The sequence below is a fragment of the Mobula birostris genome, chromosome 10 (genome assembly GCF_030028105.1).
Source record: "Mobula birostris isolate sMobBir1 chromosome 10, sMobBir1.hap1, whole genome shotgun sequence".
In the NCBI taxonomy this organism is placed as follows: Eukaryota; Metazoa; Chordata; class Chondrichthyes; order Myliobatiformes; family Myliobatidae; genus Mobula; species Mobula birostris.
Genome location: NC_092379.1, coordinates 42,928,203 through 42,949,650, shown reverse-complemented (window position 1 = coordinate 42,949,650; position 21,448 = coordinate 42,928,203). Strand labels below are relative to the sequence as shown.

At 44.3% G+C, this 21,448-nt stretch overlaps 1 protein-coding gene across 1 annotated transcript in view; it reads left to right on the top strand.

Moving 5' to 3' along the window:
• Positions 1-18,014, top strand: part of LOC140203634 (serine/threonine-protein phosphatase 2A 65 kDa regulatory subunit A beta isoform-like) — a 100,204-nt gene extending 82,190 nt beyond the window's left edge. The window contains exons 16-17 of the mRNA XM_072269682.1: positions 719-810; positions 17,839-18,014. Of these exons, the coding sequence (XP_072125783.1) occupies positions 719-810; positions 17,839-18,014 (268 nt within the window). The remainder of the gene's footprint in view (positions 1-718; positions 811-17,838) is intronic.
• The last annotated feature ends 3,434 nt before the right edge of the window (positions 18,015-21,448 follow it).

The following is a 21,448-nucleotide window of genomic DNA, read 5'->3' as shown; positions in this document are numbered from 1 at the left end:
CTGCAGAACTGGTTTGTGCCATTGACGCCTCCTGGGCCGTGTGTGTTTTTACAAGACGAGGTGACCCCCCCCCCCACCCCCCAGCCATTATCAGTGCTCTTCAGAGATTGTCTGCCCGGCATCAGTGGTCGCACAACCAGGACTTGTGATCTGCACCGGCTGCACACATCACTGTCCACCATCTGCTCCCACGGCATTGCGTGACCCTGATCAGGTGGGGGGGCTTAAGCAGGTGTTGCACCTTGCCCAAGGGTGAGCTGCAGGTCTGCGGAGGGAAGGAGCACCCTGCACCTCCTTTGGTAGCAACGTATCTCCACCCCGCCAACCCGTCCGGTGAACGATTTTTGTGAAATTGTGCGTTTGTGATTTGATTGGAATTTGTGTGGAAAGCAATAACAGACGGATTGCATTAAAAGGAAGTTTATGCATTCAGTGCCCCCTCTCTTCAACGGCATAAAAATGCGGCATCCGAATTATTCTCCTTTTGCATCCACTAACCCAAATGAGCTCAGCTGCAGTTTGTGACTGTACTCTGCTAGTTGAGCTCTAACCCGTATCTGGCCAGTAAACGATCAGTTGTTGTAGTGGGAGCCTGCGTGAGAGGCAGAAAGAGGAGATTTTAATCTGGGTAATATCCAGTATCGCTTTAGATTTAAGTGAATGTGCTGCTGTCTTGTTTTGAAGGTCACAGGTACTAAAACTTGCTTTTAAATCACAGCACTTTACAGAACGAGTTCAAACCAATATTGGAGAAATTGGGTCAGGACCAAGATATGGACGTAAAGTACTTTGCGCAGGAAGCCATGACTGGTAAGTTGTGGCTTTGGACCCAGCTCGGTACGAGCATAAGCATTCTCCCTTCGAGCAGTTGTGGCCTGCATTGTCCCAGAGTCTGTCACTGGGTCTCTGAAGATGAGCACAAGACAAGATGGGTGTCTGCTGGGTTCCTGCTGTGGGGGCACTGATGGTAGAAAAGGCTCTTTAAGCTAAAGATGTGTGTTTTGTAATCTGCACGTGTAACGAGTGAGGGTCGGGGAAAAACATGCAGTCCTCAGCACGTTCATTAAAGGGGATAAAACACAAATTATGGATTCAAAACTCTGAACCAGCAAGAGGGTTATTCGAGCTGCTGGAACAATGCTGTGATATTTGGAACTGTTTCCAGTTAAAGGGATTTACTAATTGTTCAGAATTATAAACCTTGTTATAGAGCCAAGCATGAAGTTCTCAGTTCTGTCTCTTAATTGCCTCCCTGTTTCTGTAAGCTGAATATTTTAAGAACCAATCCAGAGTTTTGAGTACAATCCTCAGTAAAGAGTTCTGTGTTTATATTAGGTGATTTTTAGGGTTTAGGAACGGGTGTTAAAATCTAGTGCCAGACATCCCACCCTGCAAAAACTCATTTCAGGGAGGTAGCAGTACGATATGGAGAGCAAGCTGTTGCCCCATGTAGCAAGCTCCCCGTCTGCATGCACCCAAAGGAACGGCAGATTGAGTTTGGTACCAGGAGCACCACAGGAGTTGTCATTCAGCGTAGGACTGCCTTAGGGACTCCAGCTCCGGGTTTACTCCCGAAGCCTTCCCTGTGAGTGGGTACAGCCGCAAGGCAGCAGAGGTTTGAGATCAGAATTTTCCTTCTCCTAGATGAGCTGACGAGTCCCATCTCCCCGAATAGGTCTTGAAGCAACAGGAATTAAGAGTTGGCAATGTATGAATTCACTTGCAATATCTTAGAAATGACATACTCCATCGCTAGAATTCCCACAAGTTGTCGTCATAGCTTACAGATAGATGCGTGTTCTGATTATCTTCAGAAACGTTCCCATTTTGTCTCCTTTTAATATCTAATCTGCATGTTTTCCTTCTTATCTAGTGCTTGCCTTATCATAGAAAGGAGTGAAGAAACGGCTGTCCAGACTTGCAACGAGATCTGCCGCTGACATCTTTGAAAACCTTCTTCACTCTCTCTTTGTACCGTATAGGAAAAAGGAAAGTTACGTCACATCCGGAGTTTCTCCAGTTGCCGGACGATTTCCCTCCACGCCTCTCTGACGGAGTGGGGAACCGCGTACGAGGCAAGTGACAGCAGTGGTTTGCCATTGCCTTCTGCCGGGTGAGTTTCCAAAGAGATCACCAGCTCGTAACCCAGCATGGATGGAAAGCGTGCATGGGAGCCGGCTGGATTCAAACTCGGGGTGACGCCACTACAGCATCAGCCGGGTCAGCCTACTATATAATATGGGGACTACTTTATGTTGTAGTAACACATCGTTGCATGCGCTATTAGGCGCACATTGATACGTATGAGTGTGTTCTGCATCATTTTCTACTAGTAAAGAACCATGAAACTTCGCTCCTGTCTCCAGCATTTTTATTAATAGCATTGTTGTGTAGCCAGGCCACATACACAACACTCTTTAAAGAATTACCCCTGGAAATGTAAATGTCTCGTACGTAGTGTCACTGGATTTTAGCTGCCTTGTAGATTCTAGTTCTGCAGTCTTTCTGCTGTCTCAATTTAGCTTGAGATATCAAGCTGTCTACTTCCCCTATTTATTTTCATTGACTGTAGTGTACCCAGTGGCATTGTGTATCCGATGGGTTTAACTGTTAACAAGGATGTGAGGTTATTAGCTTTGCTGCTCTGTCGACAGTCACTTGTATCCAGTATGCCTCCTCCTCCTTTCCCAAAACACCTTCGCTTGTATTCCCAGCATCCAGTGGCAAATGCTCGAATTAAAACTGAAGATGTTGTCCAATCTGAAACTGTTCTCGGATGGGGTGGCAGAGGAGGGGCCCAGTGAGGGGCCCACATTGGATGGGCCTTGGCTTGGGGAAGTGGTCCACATTAATGGGTCCTGACCCTGATGTAGGAGAGGGTTTCGCATTTCATGGGGCCTGGTGAAGGAGTGGGTTCCACATTGATGGTTCCTAAGGTGGGGCCCACATTTAATGGGGCCTCATGTGTCTGCACTCATTGTCCCCACGTTGCTGAATGATGTGCTAAGTTTTGACCTACCTTAATTTCCCTTTTAATTGTTTTTAACATTAAAAGAAAGAGTGCCCGTTAGACAGTTATTGAAATGACTTTCAATGCCGACCTCATTATTCCAGTGACTTGAACAGCAGTGCCAGTGGATGCTGTGATTACCTGATGGTTTGGTTCGGCAGCCATTGCTTCTGTACATATTAGTTAAAGTTGATTTTTCAATAGCTAAGCTTCTCTTCCCGACCAGAATTACACAATATTGTATCATTCCAGTGGTCTAGTCACATTTGGGATGCCATTTCAATATTGCAAATCACGTAATTTAATCTCTGTTAGCTTTTTGAGTGATTTTAGAGATTGTGTTAGGCACGTTTAACCTGTTACCAGTGGACGTCTTTCTCCTAATTTGTATATTACATCATTCTTTTGACTGCTTTAATTAATAAAGTGGATTAAGGTAAACGCTGCTTCGTGTTGCACACCAGAGAGCTGCAGGATTTACCGCCTTGCGACTTTTGCGGAGCAGAAACTCGTAAAAAGCATGTCATGTGTTTCGTTTCCTTTTAATTTTTTCCTTCTGTTACATTTCTTTTTGAGGTAGCTTTCTGTGCTGTTCACTGGGTTTTAGACCAAGGTCTTGCACACAAATCAGAGTTAGTCAATGAAGATTTAGTCAATGTGGAGAGACAAGTACAGCAGGGGAACGGGCCCTTCACCTCTTCTCTCTGGCGTCTTCTCTCTTCATCTCTTCCTAACAAAAGCCCCAAGCCCAACCTTAGTGTCCCTCACCAAAGAAACCTCCCCTTAATCATAAGACCATAAGATGGAGGAGCAGAAGTAGGCCCATCAGCCCATCGAGTCTGCTCCGCCATCCAATTCTTCCAGTCATCCCCATTCCCCTTGCCTCCTCATGATGCCCTGGCTAATCAAGAACCTATCTATCTCTGCCTTAAATACACCCAATGATTTGGCCTCCACAGCCACTTGTGGCAACAAATTCCACAAATTTACCACCATCTGACTAAAGAAATTTCTCCGCATCTCTCTTCTAAATGGATATCCTCCAATCTTGAAGTCGTGCCCTCTTGTCCTAGACTCCCTGACCATGGGAAATAACTTTATCATATCTAATCTGTTCAGGCCTTTTAACATTTGGAATGTTTCTATGAGATCCCCCTCCCCTCATTCTCCTGAACTGCAGGGAATACAGCCCAAGAGCTGCCAGACGTTCCTCATACGGTAACCCTTTCATTCCTGGACTCATTCTCGTGACTCTTCGCTGAACCCTCTCCAATGTCAGTATATTCTTTCTAAAATAATGAGCCCAAAGCTGCACACAATACTCCAAGTGTGGTCACACGAATGCCTTATAGAGCCCCAACATCACATCCCTGCTCTTTCATTCTATACCTCCAGAAATGAATACCAACATTGCATTCGTCGCGTTCACCACCAACTCAACCTGGGGGTTAACCTTTAGGCTATCCTGCACAAGGACCCCCAAGTCCCTTTGCATCTCTGCATTTTGAATTATCTCCCCATCTAAATAATAGTCTGCCTGTTTATTTCTTCCACCCAAGTGCATGGCCATACACTTTCCAACATTGTATTTCACTTGCCACTTCTTTGCCCATTCCCCTGAACTATCCAAGTCTCTCTGCAGGCTCTCTATTTCCTTCACCTATCTTGGTATCATCGGCAAAATTAACCACAAATCCATTAATCCCATAGTCCAAATTATTGACGTACATTGTAAAAAGCAGCAGTCCCAACACCGACCCGTGGAACTCCACTGGTAAGCGGCAGCCAGAATAGGATCCCTTTATTCCCACTCTGTTTTATGCCGTTCAGCCAATGCTCCACCCATGCTAGTAACGTCCTTGTAATTCCATGGGTGCTTATTTTGCTGAGCAGCCGCTCGTGGGCACTTTGTTAAAGGCCTTTTGAAAATCCAAATACACCAAGTCTACTGCATCTCCTTTGCCTACCCTGCTTGCAATCTCCTCAAAAATTTGCAGTAGATTTGTCGGGCAGGATTTTCCTTTCAGGAAGCCATGCTGGCTCTGGCCTATCTTCTCATGTGCCTCCAGGTGCTCCGTAATTTCATCCCTAACAATCGATTCCATCAATTTCCGAACCACTGATGTCAGGCTAGCAGGTCTGTAGCTTCCTTTCTGCTGCTCCGACCCTTCTTAAATAGCAGAGTGACATTTGCAACTTTCCAGTCATCCAGTACAATGCCGGAATCTATTGATTCTTGAAAGATCATTGCTAATACCTCCGCAATCTCTCCAGCTACTTCCTTCAGAACCCAAGGGTGCATTCCATCAGGTCCAGGAGATTTATCCACCCTCAGGCCATTAAGTTTCCTGAACACCTTCTCAGTCGTAATTTTCACTGCACATACTTCACTTCCCTGACACACATGAGTGTCCGGTATACAGCAGATGTCTTCCACTGGATTCTAATTCTCTAGATGTTCCCACACTCTGAGACTCCCACCTTGCATTGTTATCTCTGCACCTCCTTCCAAAAAATGTCAAACCACCTGCCCAATCTCCTGTTTAGTGAGTAACAATTTTTAATCGCCCAAAACACGGCTGCCTTGTTCTAACATGCACCAAGACCTTTCATCCATCTCTTCTGTCCTCACCAAACAACCCAAACACCTGGTTAAACAACATTTCAATCTTAAGACTCTTGCTTTCAATCCCGTCTCCTGTTTCTGCATCCTCTCCCACTCCTACAATTCACCCCACCCCCAGTCTCTGCACCTCCAATTCCAGCATCTTGTTCAACCATGACTTTAAGCACTCTGCTATTGATGACTGTGCCTTCAGCTGTCTGTGTCTCAAGCTCTGGAATCCCTTCCCAAAACCTTTCTGCCTCTCTCCCCACTTCTGTGATGCTCCTATGAAACTTCCCATCGACCAAACTCTGGTCACTTGTTCTAAAATCTCCTTTCATGGCCTGGTCTCAAATTGTATTTGATGATGCTGCTGCTACCAGAGTCTCAGGACCTTTTGCTGTGTAGCTGTCAGTTCCAGTTCCGTCATAATTCACCTTTAGGCTCATAGGCCACTGCAGCACAGAATCAGGTCCTTTGTCCTGTGCAGTACATCCCAAACTATTATTCCGCTTAGTCCCAGCTGCCTGCACCTGAACCTTGCCCTCCGTACCCCTCCTATCCATGTACTTATCCAAATTTCTCTCAAATGTTGAAATCAAACCCTTATCCACCACTTCCTTTGGCAGCTGATTCCACATTTGCACCACCCTCTGATTTAAGGTTCACCCTTAAGTATTTCACCTTTCACCTTTAACCTATGACCTCTAGTTCTAGTCTCACCCTGCCAGCATGGGAAAAGCCTGCTTGCATTTATCCTATCTACATCCCTCATAATTTTAGATAACTCTATAAAATCTCCCCTCATTCCCCTACACACCAGGGAATAAAGTCCTAACCTATTCAACCTTTCCCTATAGCTCAGTTCCTCAAGTCCTGGCAACGTCCTTGTAAATTTTCTGTGCGCTCTTTCAATCTTACTGATATCCTTTCTTTCAGTAGGTAAACAGGACTGTACACAATACTCCAAATTTGACCTTACCTTTGTGAAAGATTGTTTCTTTACATTATAAACACCAATTGTGTTTTTATAAAACGTATCTGAAAGTGACTTCAGGCATATTACTATCTTTACCTGCTTTTTATTAATTATTTTGGTCAGTTTCCTCTTTTGTGTTCCGAAGTCAGGTGGGTGTCACTTACATGTTCCTCAGGCCAAAGGAAAGGAGTTAAGGGCAATTTATACTTCTGCATTGAATTAGTGCCACAGGTACAGCGTAGCCGCGTACCCTACGCTGTAGCCTGACGTACACCTCCCCAAAAATGTAACCACGCGTTGCGGTGACGCAGACAGCAACAACTGATTGGTTGGCTTGATAGCATCGCATTTCCTCCTGTGCATTTCTGGTTGCTTCTTGTCTCTCAGTGGCCGGACAAGCACAGAAAATTCACCCTCCTTCTGCCTCAATCCATTCAATGCTCGTACACACCATCTCCTCCCACGTCTCGGCTCCTTTCTACGTTGCAGTAACTTCAATAAAAGTAACTCTTGTTCAACATTTATTAGCTCCAACTGCAACATGATGCGCTCAGTTTCAGTCGCCACTGCTTGAAGTACACGAAGAAACTCAACACAGTGGCATAGAAACCCCATCGCCAACTAGCGTTTTGGCGGTGAATTGCAGAGCGACGCGGACACACCAGTGCAGAAGTATAAATGCTCACAAGGGCATAGACCACTTGCGTAGGCTACGGCATCGGCTACAGGTTAGAGCCGACGCAGAAGCATAAATCAGCCTTAACGGTGGGGCGGGTGGAGAAGGGACAAGTGGAGGCCAAGTCAGTCAGATGACATCTTGCATCTGGCTTCGATCGGCTGTTTCTTTGTGGCAACTATTCACCTGTCTCTCTGCTGAGTGCACAGATTGTTCTTATTAGCACTTGTTGATGTGGAAATGTCTTTGGTACCATTGTATTATATGGGAGTTGAATTCCAAAACAGTCCAATTGGCTCAACTAATCTGTCTCAATGTTTTGCCCCCCACCCCATACAAGAAAATAGTACTGATCATATTTACCCAATCAGCTCCTATCTGTCTTTAGACTTGTTTCCATCATGCACCTGTCCAGTCTTTCTGCTGCAACTGTGAACTATGAAAATTAATTCCATGGCTTCTCCAATATCTCCGGTCTTTTGTTTGAAGTTTCTTGCATTTACTGCTGTATCCATGGGCCTTTGCAGTGGATCCCATGACTACCACTGGTCCATCTTTGCAACATTTGAGAAAACACTGTCATTGCAGCATGCTGGGTTCCCTTTGTCCTTACCTACCAGCCCACGAGCCTCTGTGTCCAGCACTTCACTCTCCAAAACTTCTGCCATCTACAACGGGATCCTACCACTAAACACATCTTCTCCCTGCCCCCCCCACTCTCACTTTCTGCTTGTCCACTCATCGCTCCCCACTGATCTCCCTCCTCCACTTATCCCTGTGAACTGCCCCTAGACCACCTCCCTCACCACTATTCAGACCCTTAAACAGTCCTTCTGTGTGAGGCGATAGTTCACCAGCAGGTCTGCCTGGGTCACCTGCTGTAACTTGGTGCAGCCTCCTCTACATTGGTGAGATTCGGCGTAGATTGGGGTATCAAATATTTGAGCACCTTCACTCTATCTGCCACAAAAGGCAGGGTCTCCCAATGGCTATCCATTTCAATTCAACTTCCTATTCCCATTTTGGCGTGTTGGTTGTCTCCTCTACTGCTTGAAGAGGCCACACTCAGATTGGTGGAGCAACATCTCATATTCGATCTGGATAGCCTCCAGCCTAATGGCACAAACACCGAGTTCTCCAATTTCCAGTAATCTTTCCCCACTCCCTCCTCTCTGTTTCCAGCCCTCATGCTGGCTCCTCTCTTACCCTTCTCTTCACTTCCTCTGGTTCCCCCCTCCTCCTTCCCTTTCTTCCATGATCTCTATCAGATTCCCTGTTCTCCAGCCCTTTACTTCTTCCACCTATCACCTCCCAGCCTCTCACACCCCCCTCCCCCTTCCCCCTCACCTGGTCTCGCCTATCACCTTCCAGCTTGTACTCCTTCCTGTCCCCGCACCACTTTATTCCAGCTTCTGTCCCCTTCCTTTCCAGTCTGTCCTGATGAGGGGTCTGTTTATTCTTCTCCAGAGATGGTGCTTGACCTGCCGAGCTCCTGTGTTAGTGTGACCTGTGCTGTTCCAATCAAGAAAGATTCCAGTTTCAAGGTCACTCAAGTTAAGAGCAGTGGGGTAATCAGGTTGTTCTCACTGAATCCTGGTCTTCATTGGTGTGTTTTCTTGCAGGGAGTGCTGTTGGAGAGAAGTGGAAACACACTAAATAAGGAGAAGTATGTGACCCAGCATGGAGCAGTGTGCAGGGGAGCCGGCTGGATTCGAACTGGGGACCTTTCGTCCCCAAGTCCGACTCTGATGCCACTACACCACCAGTCGGGTCACAGGACTATAGATGGGGAAATGCAAGCAGACTTTTTCCACTGAGGTTGGGTGGGACTACAGCTAGAGGTCATGGGTTAAGGGTGAAAGGTGAAAAGCTTAAAGGGGAACATGAAGGGAAACTCAGAGGGTCATGAGAGTGTGGAATGAGCTGCAAATGCAAGTGGTGCACGCAGACAACCCACCCTGCAAAAACTCATTTCAGGGAGGTAGCACCATCAATTTGCGAGAGACTCCTGGAACTTCCGGGAGAGGTGGGATAGCTGCAATAGAGTAGCTCCTTAGCAGCTAGCCGGCTAGTTTAAATAACGTTAGTTATGATAATGAATGAATGACACCTGTTAAGCTCACCTCAACATGTCTTTTACAGTCTTAACCCACCATGGGCAATAGAAAGGTCACTGTTACAAGCAGTGCAGCTAGCAACACAGTCATTATTTTGACCCCTGTTAGGCAGGGGTACTCTTTAGTGTAGTCTGGGGTGAAGTACGTTTTATATTTTCTTTTTGCTTTTTGTGGAACACTCTGCCATCCATTTATCCTCGCTCCCTGCACCCCCTCTCCCCTCCCACCTCCTCCCTCCACCCTCTCCCCTCCCCCTCTCTCCCCCCCTCCCATCTGTGTGTGTGTCTGTGTGTGTGTGTGTGTGTGTGTGTGTGTGTGTGTGTGTTTGTGTGTGTGTGTGTGTGAAAAAAATCCATTTCCAGGATATCGTACATAATTTGCAGCCATCAGGGAGCCGCTGTCAATGTGCGGGTGACTCCTGCAACTTCCGGGAGAGGCGGGATGTCTGTGTGTGTGAGCTCAATTTCAACATTTAAGAGTAGTTGGGATGGGTACCTGGATGGCAGTGCTGTGGAGGGCTATGGACCCAGTGCAGGTTGCTGGGAGTAGGCAGCTTAAATGGCTTTCTATGAAATAGATCAGCCTGGGGCCTGTTCCTGTGTTGTACTTTTCTATGACTCTATGACCTATGGAAAGCTATCTTAAGTATGAAAAAACAGTTCCAAGGGAAGCTAGAGACAGAATCGGATGCACCTTAGCTTTGGCAGAGTTTGCATGCTATTACTTCCTACAAGGTGAAACCTAACATCATAAATGGCTGAATTAAGATGAATGCCTTTTATGTACACTTTGAAAGGCAGAATAAAATTATACATGTGTAATTCCCTGCAGCATCTTATATCTGTTTCAGAGGCCGACATCTGAACAGCTTTCCAGAGGGTGAACCCTGACAAAGCTTCAGGCACAATGGTGCACCTGGCAAGGTACTGAAAACCTGTGCCACCCAATCAACCAGTTCTACAGGGAATGAATCTCATTGGCACTGAAAACCTGTGCCACCCAACCAAACAGTTCTATAGGGAATGAATCTCATTGGCACCGAAAACCTGTGCCACCCAACCAACCGGTTCTATAGGGAAAGAATCTCATTGGCACTGAAAACCTGTGCCACCCAACCAACCAGTTCTATAGGGAATGAATCTTATTGGCACAGAAAACCTGTGCCACCCAACCAACCAGTTCTATAGGGAATGAATCTCATTGGCACTGAAAAGCTGTGCCACCCAACCAACCAGTTCTACGGGGAATGTATCGCATTGGCACTGAAAACCTGTGCCACCCAACCAACCGGTTCTACAGGGAAAGAATCTCATTGGCACTGAAAACCTGTGCCACTCAGCCAACCAGTTCTACAGGGAATGTATCTCATTGCAACTGAAAACCTCTGCCACTCAACCAACCAGTTCTATAGGGAATGATTCTCATTGGCACTGAAAACCTGTGCCACTCAACCGACCAGTTCTATAGGGAATGTATCTCATTGGCACTGCACTCACCCTTGCACCAGCTGGTCAACAACAATGCCTACGTCAGCCTACTGTTTATTGATTATAACTCAGTGTTCAACATCATCATTCCTTCATTACTGATCAACAAGCTTCAAAACCTGAGCTCCTGTACCTCCCTCTGCAACTAGATCATCGACTTCTTGATCGGGAGATCAAAAATAACATCTCCTCCTCCAAGACAATCATCAAAGATTTATTGTAACTTATTTATTTTGTTTTCTGTATTGCAGCCACAAAAAACAAATTGCACAACATATGCCAGTGATAATAAATTTGATTCTGATTTTATAATGAAGGTCCACGAACAACGCATCATTATGCATTTTAAACACTATTTATTTTGAAACTTGTAGCAATTTACTGTCTTTGGGCTGTACTTTTGCAACTTTGCACTTTAAAATTGCTGCAAAGCAGCTAATTTCCTGTCATATGAGACAGCATTAATAGACCTGGTTATGGTCTCACTGGAGACTTTGTTCCAGGAGGTCATCATGCCCTTAACAATAAGTACTGTAGAACTGGTGAGTAAGGCGAACAGATTGAAATTACAAATGAGGCTAGTGTGTGGATCCAGACAACACCAAGGAAACTCCAGTCCTTGTATCTATTCAAGAGACTGCAGAATGGATGAGCAAAATTACCATAGTACGATGGTAGAAAGAATACATTTTCCAAAATCCCACCTCTTTCTTCTTGAGGTTCCCCTCAACTGGAAGGAAGTAAACGTAACCCCACTCTTTAACAAAGTTGGGAGAAGACAATTGCAGAGAAAATACTTAAAGCCTATCATTGAGTGAGTGGCAACAGCACATTTGAAAAAGTAGGACTGATCAGAATTGGCGTGTAACTTGTTCAAGTTTGCTGAGAATTGATGAGGAAGACAGCTATGCTGCTCATTAGACTTTCAGACCTTGAATAAAGTGCCACAGAAGAAATCATAAAGCACATGGGATTGAAGGAAATATTCTTGTGTGGGTTGAGGATCAGTTAATAAACAGAAAATAATGACTAGGAATAAATAGGTCACTTTGAGATTGGGAGGTTGTTGACTAGTGTTGCAGGAGTTGATGTTGAGCTCTAATATTCAGTCAATATCAATGATCTTGTTGAGAGGGTTTACAGTAATATACAGTATCCATGTTTGCTAATGATACAAAGTTGGGGTCTGATGATGCAGAGAAGTTTTAAATGGATGTACACACAAAATGCTGAAGGGACTCAGCAGATCTATGGGAATAAATAAACAGCCGATGTTTTGGGCCAAGACCCTTTATCAGGGCTGGAGAGGAAGGGAAAGATGCCAGAATATGAAGGGAGGAGTAAGGGAAGGAAGACAAGTTTGAAGGTGATAGGTGTAGACAGGTGGGTGGAGGAGGGGTGAGGGAGAGAGGAAGTAACAAGCTTGGAGATGACAGGTGGAAAAGGTAAAGGACTGGAGAGTGGACCATGGGAGACAGGGAAGGAGGAAGGGCACCAGAGGGAGGTGATAAACAGGGAGGAGAGGTAGTAAGAGGCCAGAGTCGGGAATGGAAGGGGCAAAATTACCGGAAGTAATTCAAGTAAGAGAAATCAATGTTCATGCCATCAGCTTAAAGACTACTTAGTTGGAATACGAGGTGTTGCAGTGTGGGATAAGGGAACAATGAGGGTTGGTGGCAGTGGTTGGGAGATCTCCAGAGTCGATGAGGTTGCTGGTGGTGTCAGAGACAATATCCTGATGGTCCCAAGTGAGGTCCTTTTCAAGGGGTCAGTAAGAGGAGGTGTCCAGAGAATTGACACCTGGTCCCAAGATTCACAAAGCTGAATGGTTGGGTAGGCCCATTGTTTCTGCCTGCTCTCGCATCCACATACCACAACTCCATTTTATCCCTCTTGTTTCAGTTGCGTCCCACCAACATCTGCAAGTCACCTTCCAGCTTCTTACATCATTCCCCCCTCCCCCATCCACTTGGCTTCACCTATCACCTTCAAGCTCGGTCTCCTTCTCCTCTCCCTACACTTTTATTCTGGCATCTTCCCCTTCCTTACCAGTCCTGATGGAATGTCCCAGCCTGAAGCATCAACAGTTTATTCATTGTTGGAGCGTGGACGAAATCATCAGAGAGACAGAGTCACTGGTAGGTACAAAGCAGCCTCTTTATTCGACACAAGCTACAGCAGGCATCTTACGGACGGAGACAGCTTCCGCAGAAAGGTCTGCTAGCCCAATGCGGGCTCAATATTTATATGCTAAACACAAAGGCAATCGCTACTTAAAAAGTTATAGACAATGCTTCCTTTTGAGGCTACATACAAAATATCACACCATCCTTTCCTTCCAACGCCAACATGTCTGGGTTGGTATCGACAGCCTTTAGGAATGTAAATTAAGTCTACGATACATTTATTTGGCATTTCCCATGCTAACATAGAAAACAATTAATATTTATAATGCATAGATAATACTGTCTTCAAAACTACAGCATCAGGTCAAACTGCGGCGCCAGAAGCATAGGAAGTGCATTGTCAAGTAGAAGTCTGGTGGCCAAAGTCACTTAAATGTAAACAAATCATTACCCCCAAAAAATTCACTCTAACATTCATTTCCATAGATGATGCCTGATCTGCTGAGTTCCTCCAGCGTTTTGTGTGTGTTGTCCTGGATTTCCAGCATCTGCAGTATCTTTTGGGTTTTAAATGGATTCATGCAGGTTATGTGAATCTGCAAGGTCACAGCTGATGGAGTGTAATGTGGAAAAGTGCAAGAGGAAATTTGGTAGGGAAAATAGAAAAGTAGAGTAGTTAAATGATGAGAGACTGTAAGGAGTTGGTGCTCAGAGTGACCTGGGTACCAGTGTACGTGAATCACTGATGCCAAAATACAGCAAACAATTAGAAAGACAAATGGTTTGCTCGTCTTTATTGAAAGAAGAAGGAGTACAAGAATAATAACATTCAAGTACATTTATATAAATATCTGGTAAGATTGTGCCTGGAATATTGTAAAGAGATCTGGTCTCTCGAGCTAATAAAGGATATGAAAACAAACGAGACTGTAGATTCTGGGATCTGCCAGCAAAAACAAAACTCTGAAAGAACTTAGCTCATCAATTAGTATCTGCAGAGGAAGAATACAAGTTGATATTCCAGGCTGAGACCTTGCACCAGGAGTGGACTGGGTGTGAATAAATGATATACTGTACAGTGGATTCTGGTTAGTTATCCTATCAGTTAATCCAGACAGCCACTTATTTGGGACAACTCTAAATCAACATAAACTAATCAAAAAAATAGCCAGAATTTCCTCACTTATTTGGGACACTATGTCTCTTAACTGGGACGGGAGAGTATTGCCAAACAGTTTCTAACTAGTGTCAGTTGTGTGCACTTGTGTGTCATTAAATAGTACACTGTGCTTAGAGTGAACAGTTTTTAAATATCATCAGCTTGTGTTCAAAAAAGCAGTGGTTTATGTCAGGGATAGGTAGAGAGAAATAAGCAGTAAGACAATTCAGAACTGTTTTTCTCACTACAGTTTCAAGCAGTCAGGCTTGGAGATGCAAGAAATGGCTGGGAATGAAAATGAAACAATTTCACTGCTTCAACAAATTAGAAACCACGAAGAAAGTTAAGATATTGACAATCATCTTGAATGCTACAATGAAAATGAGGATTTGGAGAATGCAACAGTTTCTAACTAGCATCAGTTGTGTGCATGTGTCTGGCCATGAGACACTACAACATGCTTAGAGCAAATAGCTTTTAAATAGCATCAATTGCGTATGCTTGTGCTATGGTATTCATTTGAGCCTACTGATGCCAAGTGACAAAGCAACAATTTTTGACATGACTTCAACACTGATTTTGTTCATTTACAGTCAATCAAAAAGAACAGAGCAGCGTACACTGTATGAACTCTGCTGTCGAGAACTATTAGGTGTTATCATAGTACTACAGTTATATTGGTAATATTCTAATTTGTTCTGTATTTATTTAAATACATAATTTGTTACTCAGTTGAACATAGTTAGCCTTTTTAAAACTATTTTCATGAAACTTTGGCTAATTGTGGCAGCCACTTCATTGGGCCAAAATGTACTGATCCTGATGTGTCCCCATTAACTGGAATCCACCATTCTGATAAATGGATGCAGGGTTAGTAAGGTAGAAGATCAGCCATGATTGCACTGATGGTAGGACATACATGAATAGGCAAAGTGACCTAATTCTGCTTCGATTTTTTTAATGATCTCAAAAGAACGGTCAAGATCAATGAGCCTACCTTCAAAAGTCATATTCCATTAACTGCACCAACAGCCTAATTGACTAGTAAATCACCAGTTTTGCATCAGACTATAAATCAGGCCTCATATGTAACATTAGAGTACATCACCTGTTCTATCCATGCACCAACATTTGACCCCCAAACCCAAATCTCACAGGTTACACAAACTGCTCGTTTCAACCAAGATAGCCATGTCAACCGGGTGACACTTACCGACAAATTGTATTGCCCCTTGCAGAACAGGATGGTGTAGGATCAGAAGCACTGGGTGCTTACTAAATGGGATAGGTGGACCACCACAGAATGAATGTATCATGACTGCATTTAGTATGCTGGGCACTGACCTACATGATTCACTGCCAATGGTCACGTCAACTGGATCTTGAGGAAATGCTATGACCTTCTAAAATACACCAGTGTTGCCTGCAAATTATGTGCATGCAGTAATTGTGCCCTGTACCCTAGTTCAGCTTGCAACTCCAGTGAAATTACTGCACATTCTCAGTAAATTTGAACAGTCTTAATATCTCTTACACAACAGAGGACAACTAACTGTGAGTTATTAAAAACAGCTCCAATCTGAGAGAAGCCAAATGCTAAAGATTTGTCACCACATTAAAAGGCAATGCTGTTCTTTCCCTGTTGTTGTAATTGTAGCTGGTGATTTATTTCAGTGAGGACTTTGTGTAAGGCAACCTGCACCTCAACTAGGTATCTTACTGAAGTTCAGAGAGGAGAATGTTCCATAAAGATTCTGGGCGTAAACAAACTTCTGCAATGAGCCTTTCTCCACTTCCTCTCATGTCAGGATGAGTGGCTGTCCCAGCTCTGCTTGGCCCCTGTTATTAGTCACAGAATTGTACAACATAGGGACCTCGTACATTTGACCCATTGTGTCCGTTCTATCAAACAGCTCATTTACACTAATCTGATTTCCTGTTATAATAATCAATTAACCTAGTAACTTGCACATCTTTTGAGTGTGCCTCAGTAGCAGCACAGCAAGTTCCTAATGGGAATGGATGCATCTGGTGGGATCTCAGAACGAATGTGTAGACTCCACAGACAACACTAGAGATCAGGAAGGAAGCTAATGTTTGTACCAGACCTCCAAGGTAATCAGTTTCTCTCTCTTTGATCCAATACCATTCCCTACTACCATAATACACATCAAAGTTGCTGGTGAATGCAGCAGGCCAGGCAGCATCTCTAGGAAGAGGTACAGTCGATGTTTCGGGCCAAGACCCTTCGTCAGGGTGAACTGAAAGAAGAGCTAGTAAGAGATTTGAAAGTGGGGAGATCCAGAGTGATTGGAGAAGACAGGAGGGGGAGGGATAGAGCCAAGAGCTGGACAGGTGATTGGCAAAAGGGATATGAGAGGATCAGCTGTCCAGCTCTTGGCTCCATCCCTCCCCCTCCTGCCTTCTCCTATCATTTTGGATCTCCCCCTCCCCCTCTCAAATCTCTTACTAGCTCTTCTATCAGTTCATCCTGACGAAGGGCCTCGGCCCCGATATGTCGACTGTACCTCTTCCTAGAGATGCTGCCTAGCCTGCTGCGTTCACCAGCAACTTTGATGTGTGTTGCTTGAATTTCCAGCATCTGCAGAATTCCTCGTGTTTGCTCTACTACCATAATACCATTCTCCTCCCTTCCAACCCACCATTCCAGCCTTCGCCACAACTTGTCTACTTTGACTCTCCTTCATTATCTTTAAAATTCTTTAAGAAAACCTAAGACAAAATATTAATTTGCATACAAGAAATATTTTGCTGCTAATCATTTCCCCACCATGCTGTATATAAATAGCGCACATCCCGCACACTGATTCGGTTTGAGCGTTGAACCAAGCTTGAATGAGTAAGACATGCCCACTTCGCTTGTTTGACTGAAAGTGAGAAGATGGAGCGGGGCCTCATGTAGTTTCAGGTATCTGCAACAGGTAGACAGATACTATTTCAGAACAGACATTGCCAACCTCGGGAAGGCGCCGAACAGCAAGGACAAACGCTACATTCGTAGTCTAACCACGGCAACAACATTTTCCTGAGTTACCGCCTTTAAAAGCCCTTGCAACGATCAATGCACACCGAAACCAGGACTGACCCTGTACCTCAAGATGAAAGGGGGCGAACTACTTTTCTTATCCTTACTATGTAATATTATTGCTATTAAATTGATATATTCGACACGTCTCAATAGCATTTTCGAGATTAATCACGGAACATTAAAGCGTGGACACGAGCGCATTTCCAAATATATTACCAGTGTTTGAGGGTCTTGGATTCGGTTCCCGGCCAATGTAATGACGTCAGATCATCAGAACTCAGGCGTCAGCGCAGCATTAGGGCGAGTCTGCGAGATGTTAATGTCGTGGACGCAATATATTAGCGTAAAAATGGGATGCAATGGTGTGGGAAGCGGTGGAGTCCAATGACATAGTAGTGGTTACGAATAGGAAGGATGACAAGTTGGGGTGCCGATGGTTAATGACCCTACCAAATTGGGCAGAAATACGAATGCGATGTGAAACAGGGTCAAAGACGCTTGGAGAGGGGAGGTGAGCAGGATGAAAGGATTCCCTTATATTTGCCACATTATCTTTCCTCCAGTTTGTCAGTGACCTCTCTCTGCATTATCTCGTACTGATCGGTAAGCTCTTGGTTCTTCTCCAGCAAGGCTTTGCCGAGCTCAGCCGCCAGGATGAGATCGTTATCCTTTTGCCGAAGCTGAGAGAGCAGGTCCTTGATACCGGGGCTACCGGCTGCTACTTCCTCGCTGTAACTCTCCTGGCGGCTGGTCGCCAGCACAGGGAAGCGTTCGTCGAACAGCAGGTATCACGTGTCAGAACGTGATTGAACAGTGTTCGGAGAAATCATCGAGAAACTTCTATGGTAAACGTGGTTGCAGTTGCTGCTGTAAATAAAAGTTCTAGTTCTATTACACTTAAATGAAAGGGTGGGCTGGGGAGTTGGCAGCTGATACCGGCGAGGAGACCAGGGCGTGGTGGCTGAGGCTGGAACTGGAGTTGGCTCGACGGGAAGCTGGCTGTGTTTTGCTTGATGCGTGAATGTGGTTTGGAACCTGTTGAGGGAAAGAGAGTGGGGAAGGAACGGAAATTGTTGGGAGGGGGTCGTGTGGGTCCGGTAATGGCGGACAAGATAACAGGTGGGGTTGAGGGCAAGAAAGTGGAGAAGGAGAGGGATAGGGACTTGGGATCAGAGGTAGGCAGCTGGGGAGAGGTGGATTATTGTGAAGGGAGAAATAAAGGGAATGAGGAGGTACTGAGGGGTCGGATGAATAATAACCAAGACAAAGGGAATAGAAGAATAAGAAATGATAGTGGAGAAAGCTCTGAAAGTGAGGAAGATGAACAAGCTCAGAGAGGAGGTGTTGTCATAATTAGGTTTAATGAGAAGGCTCAGGGACATATGAAGAAAATTAACCCGTTTGTGCTAACAACAACTCTGGCAAATAAGATAGGGGAAATAGTATTTGCAAAAGTCCTTAATGATGGCAACTTATTGGTAAGATGTGCGAATGAGGAACAACTTGAGAAAGCACTCAAGCTAAAAGAGATAGGAAAATGCAAGGTGGAATACACTGGGAGGGTGGGAGCACAAAACAGTGGTTGTGAAGGAGTGATCATGGGGGTACCAATGAGTATAAATATGGAGGAGATAAAGAGGAATATCAAAGGAGGGAAAGTAATGAATGTTCAAAGACTGAAAACAACAAAGGAGGGAGTGAAAAAGGAAAGTGAAACAGTATTGATTGAATTTGAAGAAGAAAGAGTGCCAGGAAGGTGTTCCTGGGTTTCATGAGTTACCCAGTAAGGGTGTATGTGCCAAAGCCACTGAGGTGCTATAATTGTCAAAGGTTTGGACACATAGCTAAAAACTGTAAAAGGTAGAGGAGATGTGCTAGATGTGGGGGTGATCATGAATATGGAAAGTACAGAACAGGAGTGCAACCAAAATGCTGCAATTGTGGAGGAGCTCATAATGTTGCATATAGTGGGTGTGAGGTTGTCAGACGGGAGACTAAAATTCAAGAAATAAGAGTGAAAAGAAAGATCACTTATGCAGAAGCTGTAAGAATGTCAGGAGAATAGAATAATGCTCCTAATGAACAGGAAGCAATAGGGATACGAGAGATGCAACAAAGAACAAATGGCAGGATTTATGTAGACAAAAAGGCTCTAGTAACATTCATTGCAGGAGTAGTTAATAGTACGGCTGAGGTAAAGTCAAAAAGTGACAAAATTCAGCTGGTGGTAAAAGCAGCAGTAAACCATTTAGGGTTAGTAGGACTGACATGGGAGGAAGTGAGGGAGAACCTCACTAATCAGTCAAGCCAGGAAGTGTCATGTGTTGGTTAATACTAATTATGGTGATTCTTTTACAATGGGATGCAAGGAGCTTACTGGCCAATAGCCAGGAATTCAAGCACTTTATTAAAGAAATGGTTGTAAAACCGGATGTAGTGTGTATTCAGGAAACTTGGTTGAAACCAACTTTAGACTTTGTGGTATATGGGTATACAATGATAAGGAAGGATAGAAATCTAGGAGGAGGAGGGGGCTGTGCTATGTTAATCAAGCAAAGTATACCATATAGGGTACTGGAAAAAGGAGATGATCAGGAATACATGGTGGTGGAAGTGTGGGAGAGAGGGGAGGGAGTGGTTATAATTAACTACTACAATTCATGTAAAAGGTTGGATTTGGACAGCCTATTAAAGATACAAGGACAAAACAGACATAAAGTAGTGTGGTGTGCAGATTTCAATGCTCAACGCACAATATGGGGGGATCAGATTACAGATCCAAATGGAAAGGTAATTGAAGATTTGATGGAAGAAAGGGATTTGGTGTGTATGAATGATGGTAGAGGCACAAGGATAGACATAACAACAGGAACTGAGTCAGTGTTAGATATTACATTAGTGTCTAATACCTTGGCTGGCATTAGTAACTGGGGAGTTTGGACTGCTTCAACAGTAGGCAGTGATCACTACCCAGTTTTATGTTCAGTGGGTGAAAGAGTTGAAGTAAGACCAGGTGGCAGAACCCCAAAGTGGGTGTTTGGAAAAGCAGATTGGGGTAAGTTCCAGAAGTTGAGTGAAGAAGGGTTGACAAAGATTGATATTTCTGGAAATGTAGATGAATTAAACAGTCAGGTGACTTCAGCAATTATCATGGCAGCAGAAGGATCTATTCCCAGGAGTAAAAATAGGATGAATAGGAAATAGGCATGGTGGACAGAGGAATGTTGTCAGGCTGTAAAAAACAGAAATAGAGCATTCAGGCTAGTTAAAAGAACCCATAATATGCAGCATTTGGTTCAATATAAGAAAGCACAGGCAGTGGTGAGAAGAACTATACGTCAAGCTGAAAGGGCAAGTTGGAGGAGTTTTTGCGACAAGGTAGGAAGAACAACACCTGTGGGAGAGATATGGGGGATGATTAAGAGGATGGGAGGAGATAGAAGGGAATGGGAATATCCAGTAATGATATCTGAGGAGGAAACTGCAGTCTCCAGTAGGGATCAGGCTGAGGTCATGGCCAAGTCATTTGTACTGATACACAGTTCAGAAAATTTGTCTTAAGAAGGGAGAAGGAGAAGGGAAAGAATAATGAGTTAACACCCAGGTGTGTTAAACAGGAGGGAAGGGACAGATGATATAATTGATGATCCATTTACATTAGCAGAAATAGTGAGAGCAATAAAGAGATCGGGACCAACCTCCCCAGGGAAAGATCTGATATGCTCTGTGATGCTAAAAAATCTCGGAGAAGGAGCGCTCTTGAAGTTGCTGCATTTTTATAACAGAGTGTGGGAGGAGGGAAGATTACCAAGTGCATGGAAAGAAGCAGTAGTAATTCCAGTAAGGAAGCCTGGCAAGGATCCGTCAAAACCCACGAGCTACAGACCAATTGCATTAACATCAAGTATATGTAAGATACATATATGTAAGATACTGGTACAAAGGTACCAGTGGATATAGGTAGGTCACTGTTTGCGGATGATGGGGCCTTGTGGAAAAGAGGCAGGAACATGGACCATATAATCAGGAAACTACAAGAAGCAATTGATGAAGTGGTGGAGTGGGGTTATGATTGGGGATGTAGATTTTCAGTAGATAAAACTCAAACTGTATTTTTTACCAGGAAAAAGGTTGAGGTAGGGAAGAAGTTAAGGATGTATGGGGTTGAATTAGAAAGGGTTGTATCATTTAAATTTCTGGGAGTTATATTTGATTCACGATTAACATGGGCAGACCATAT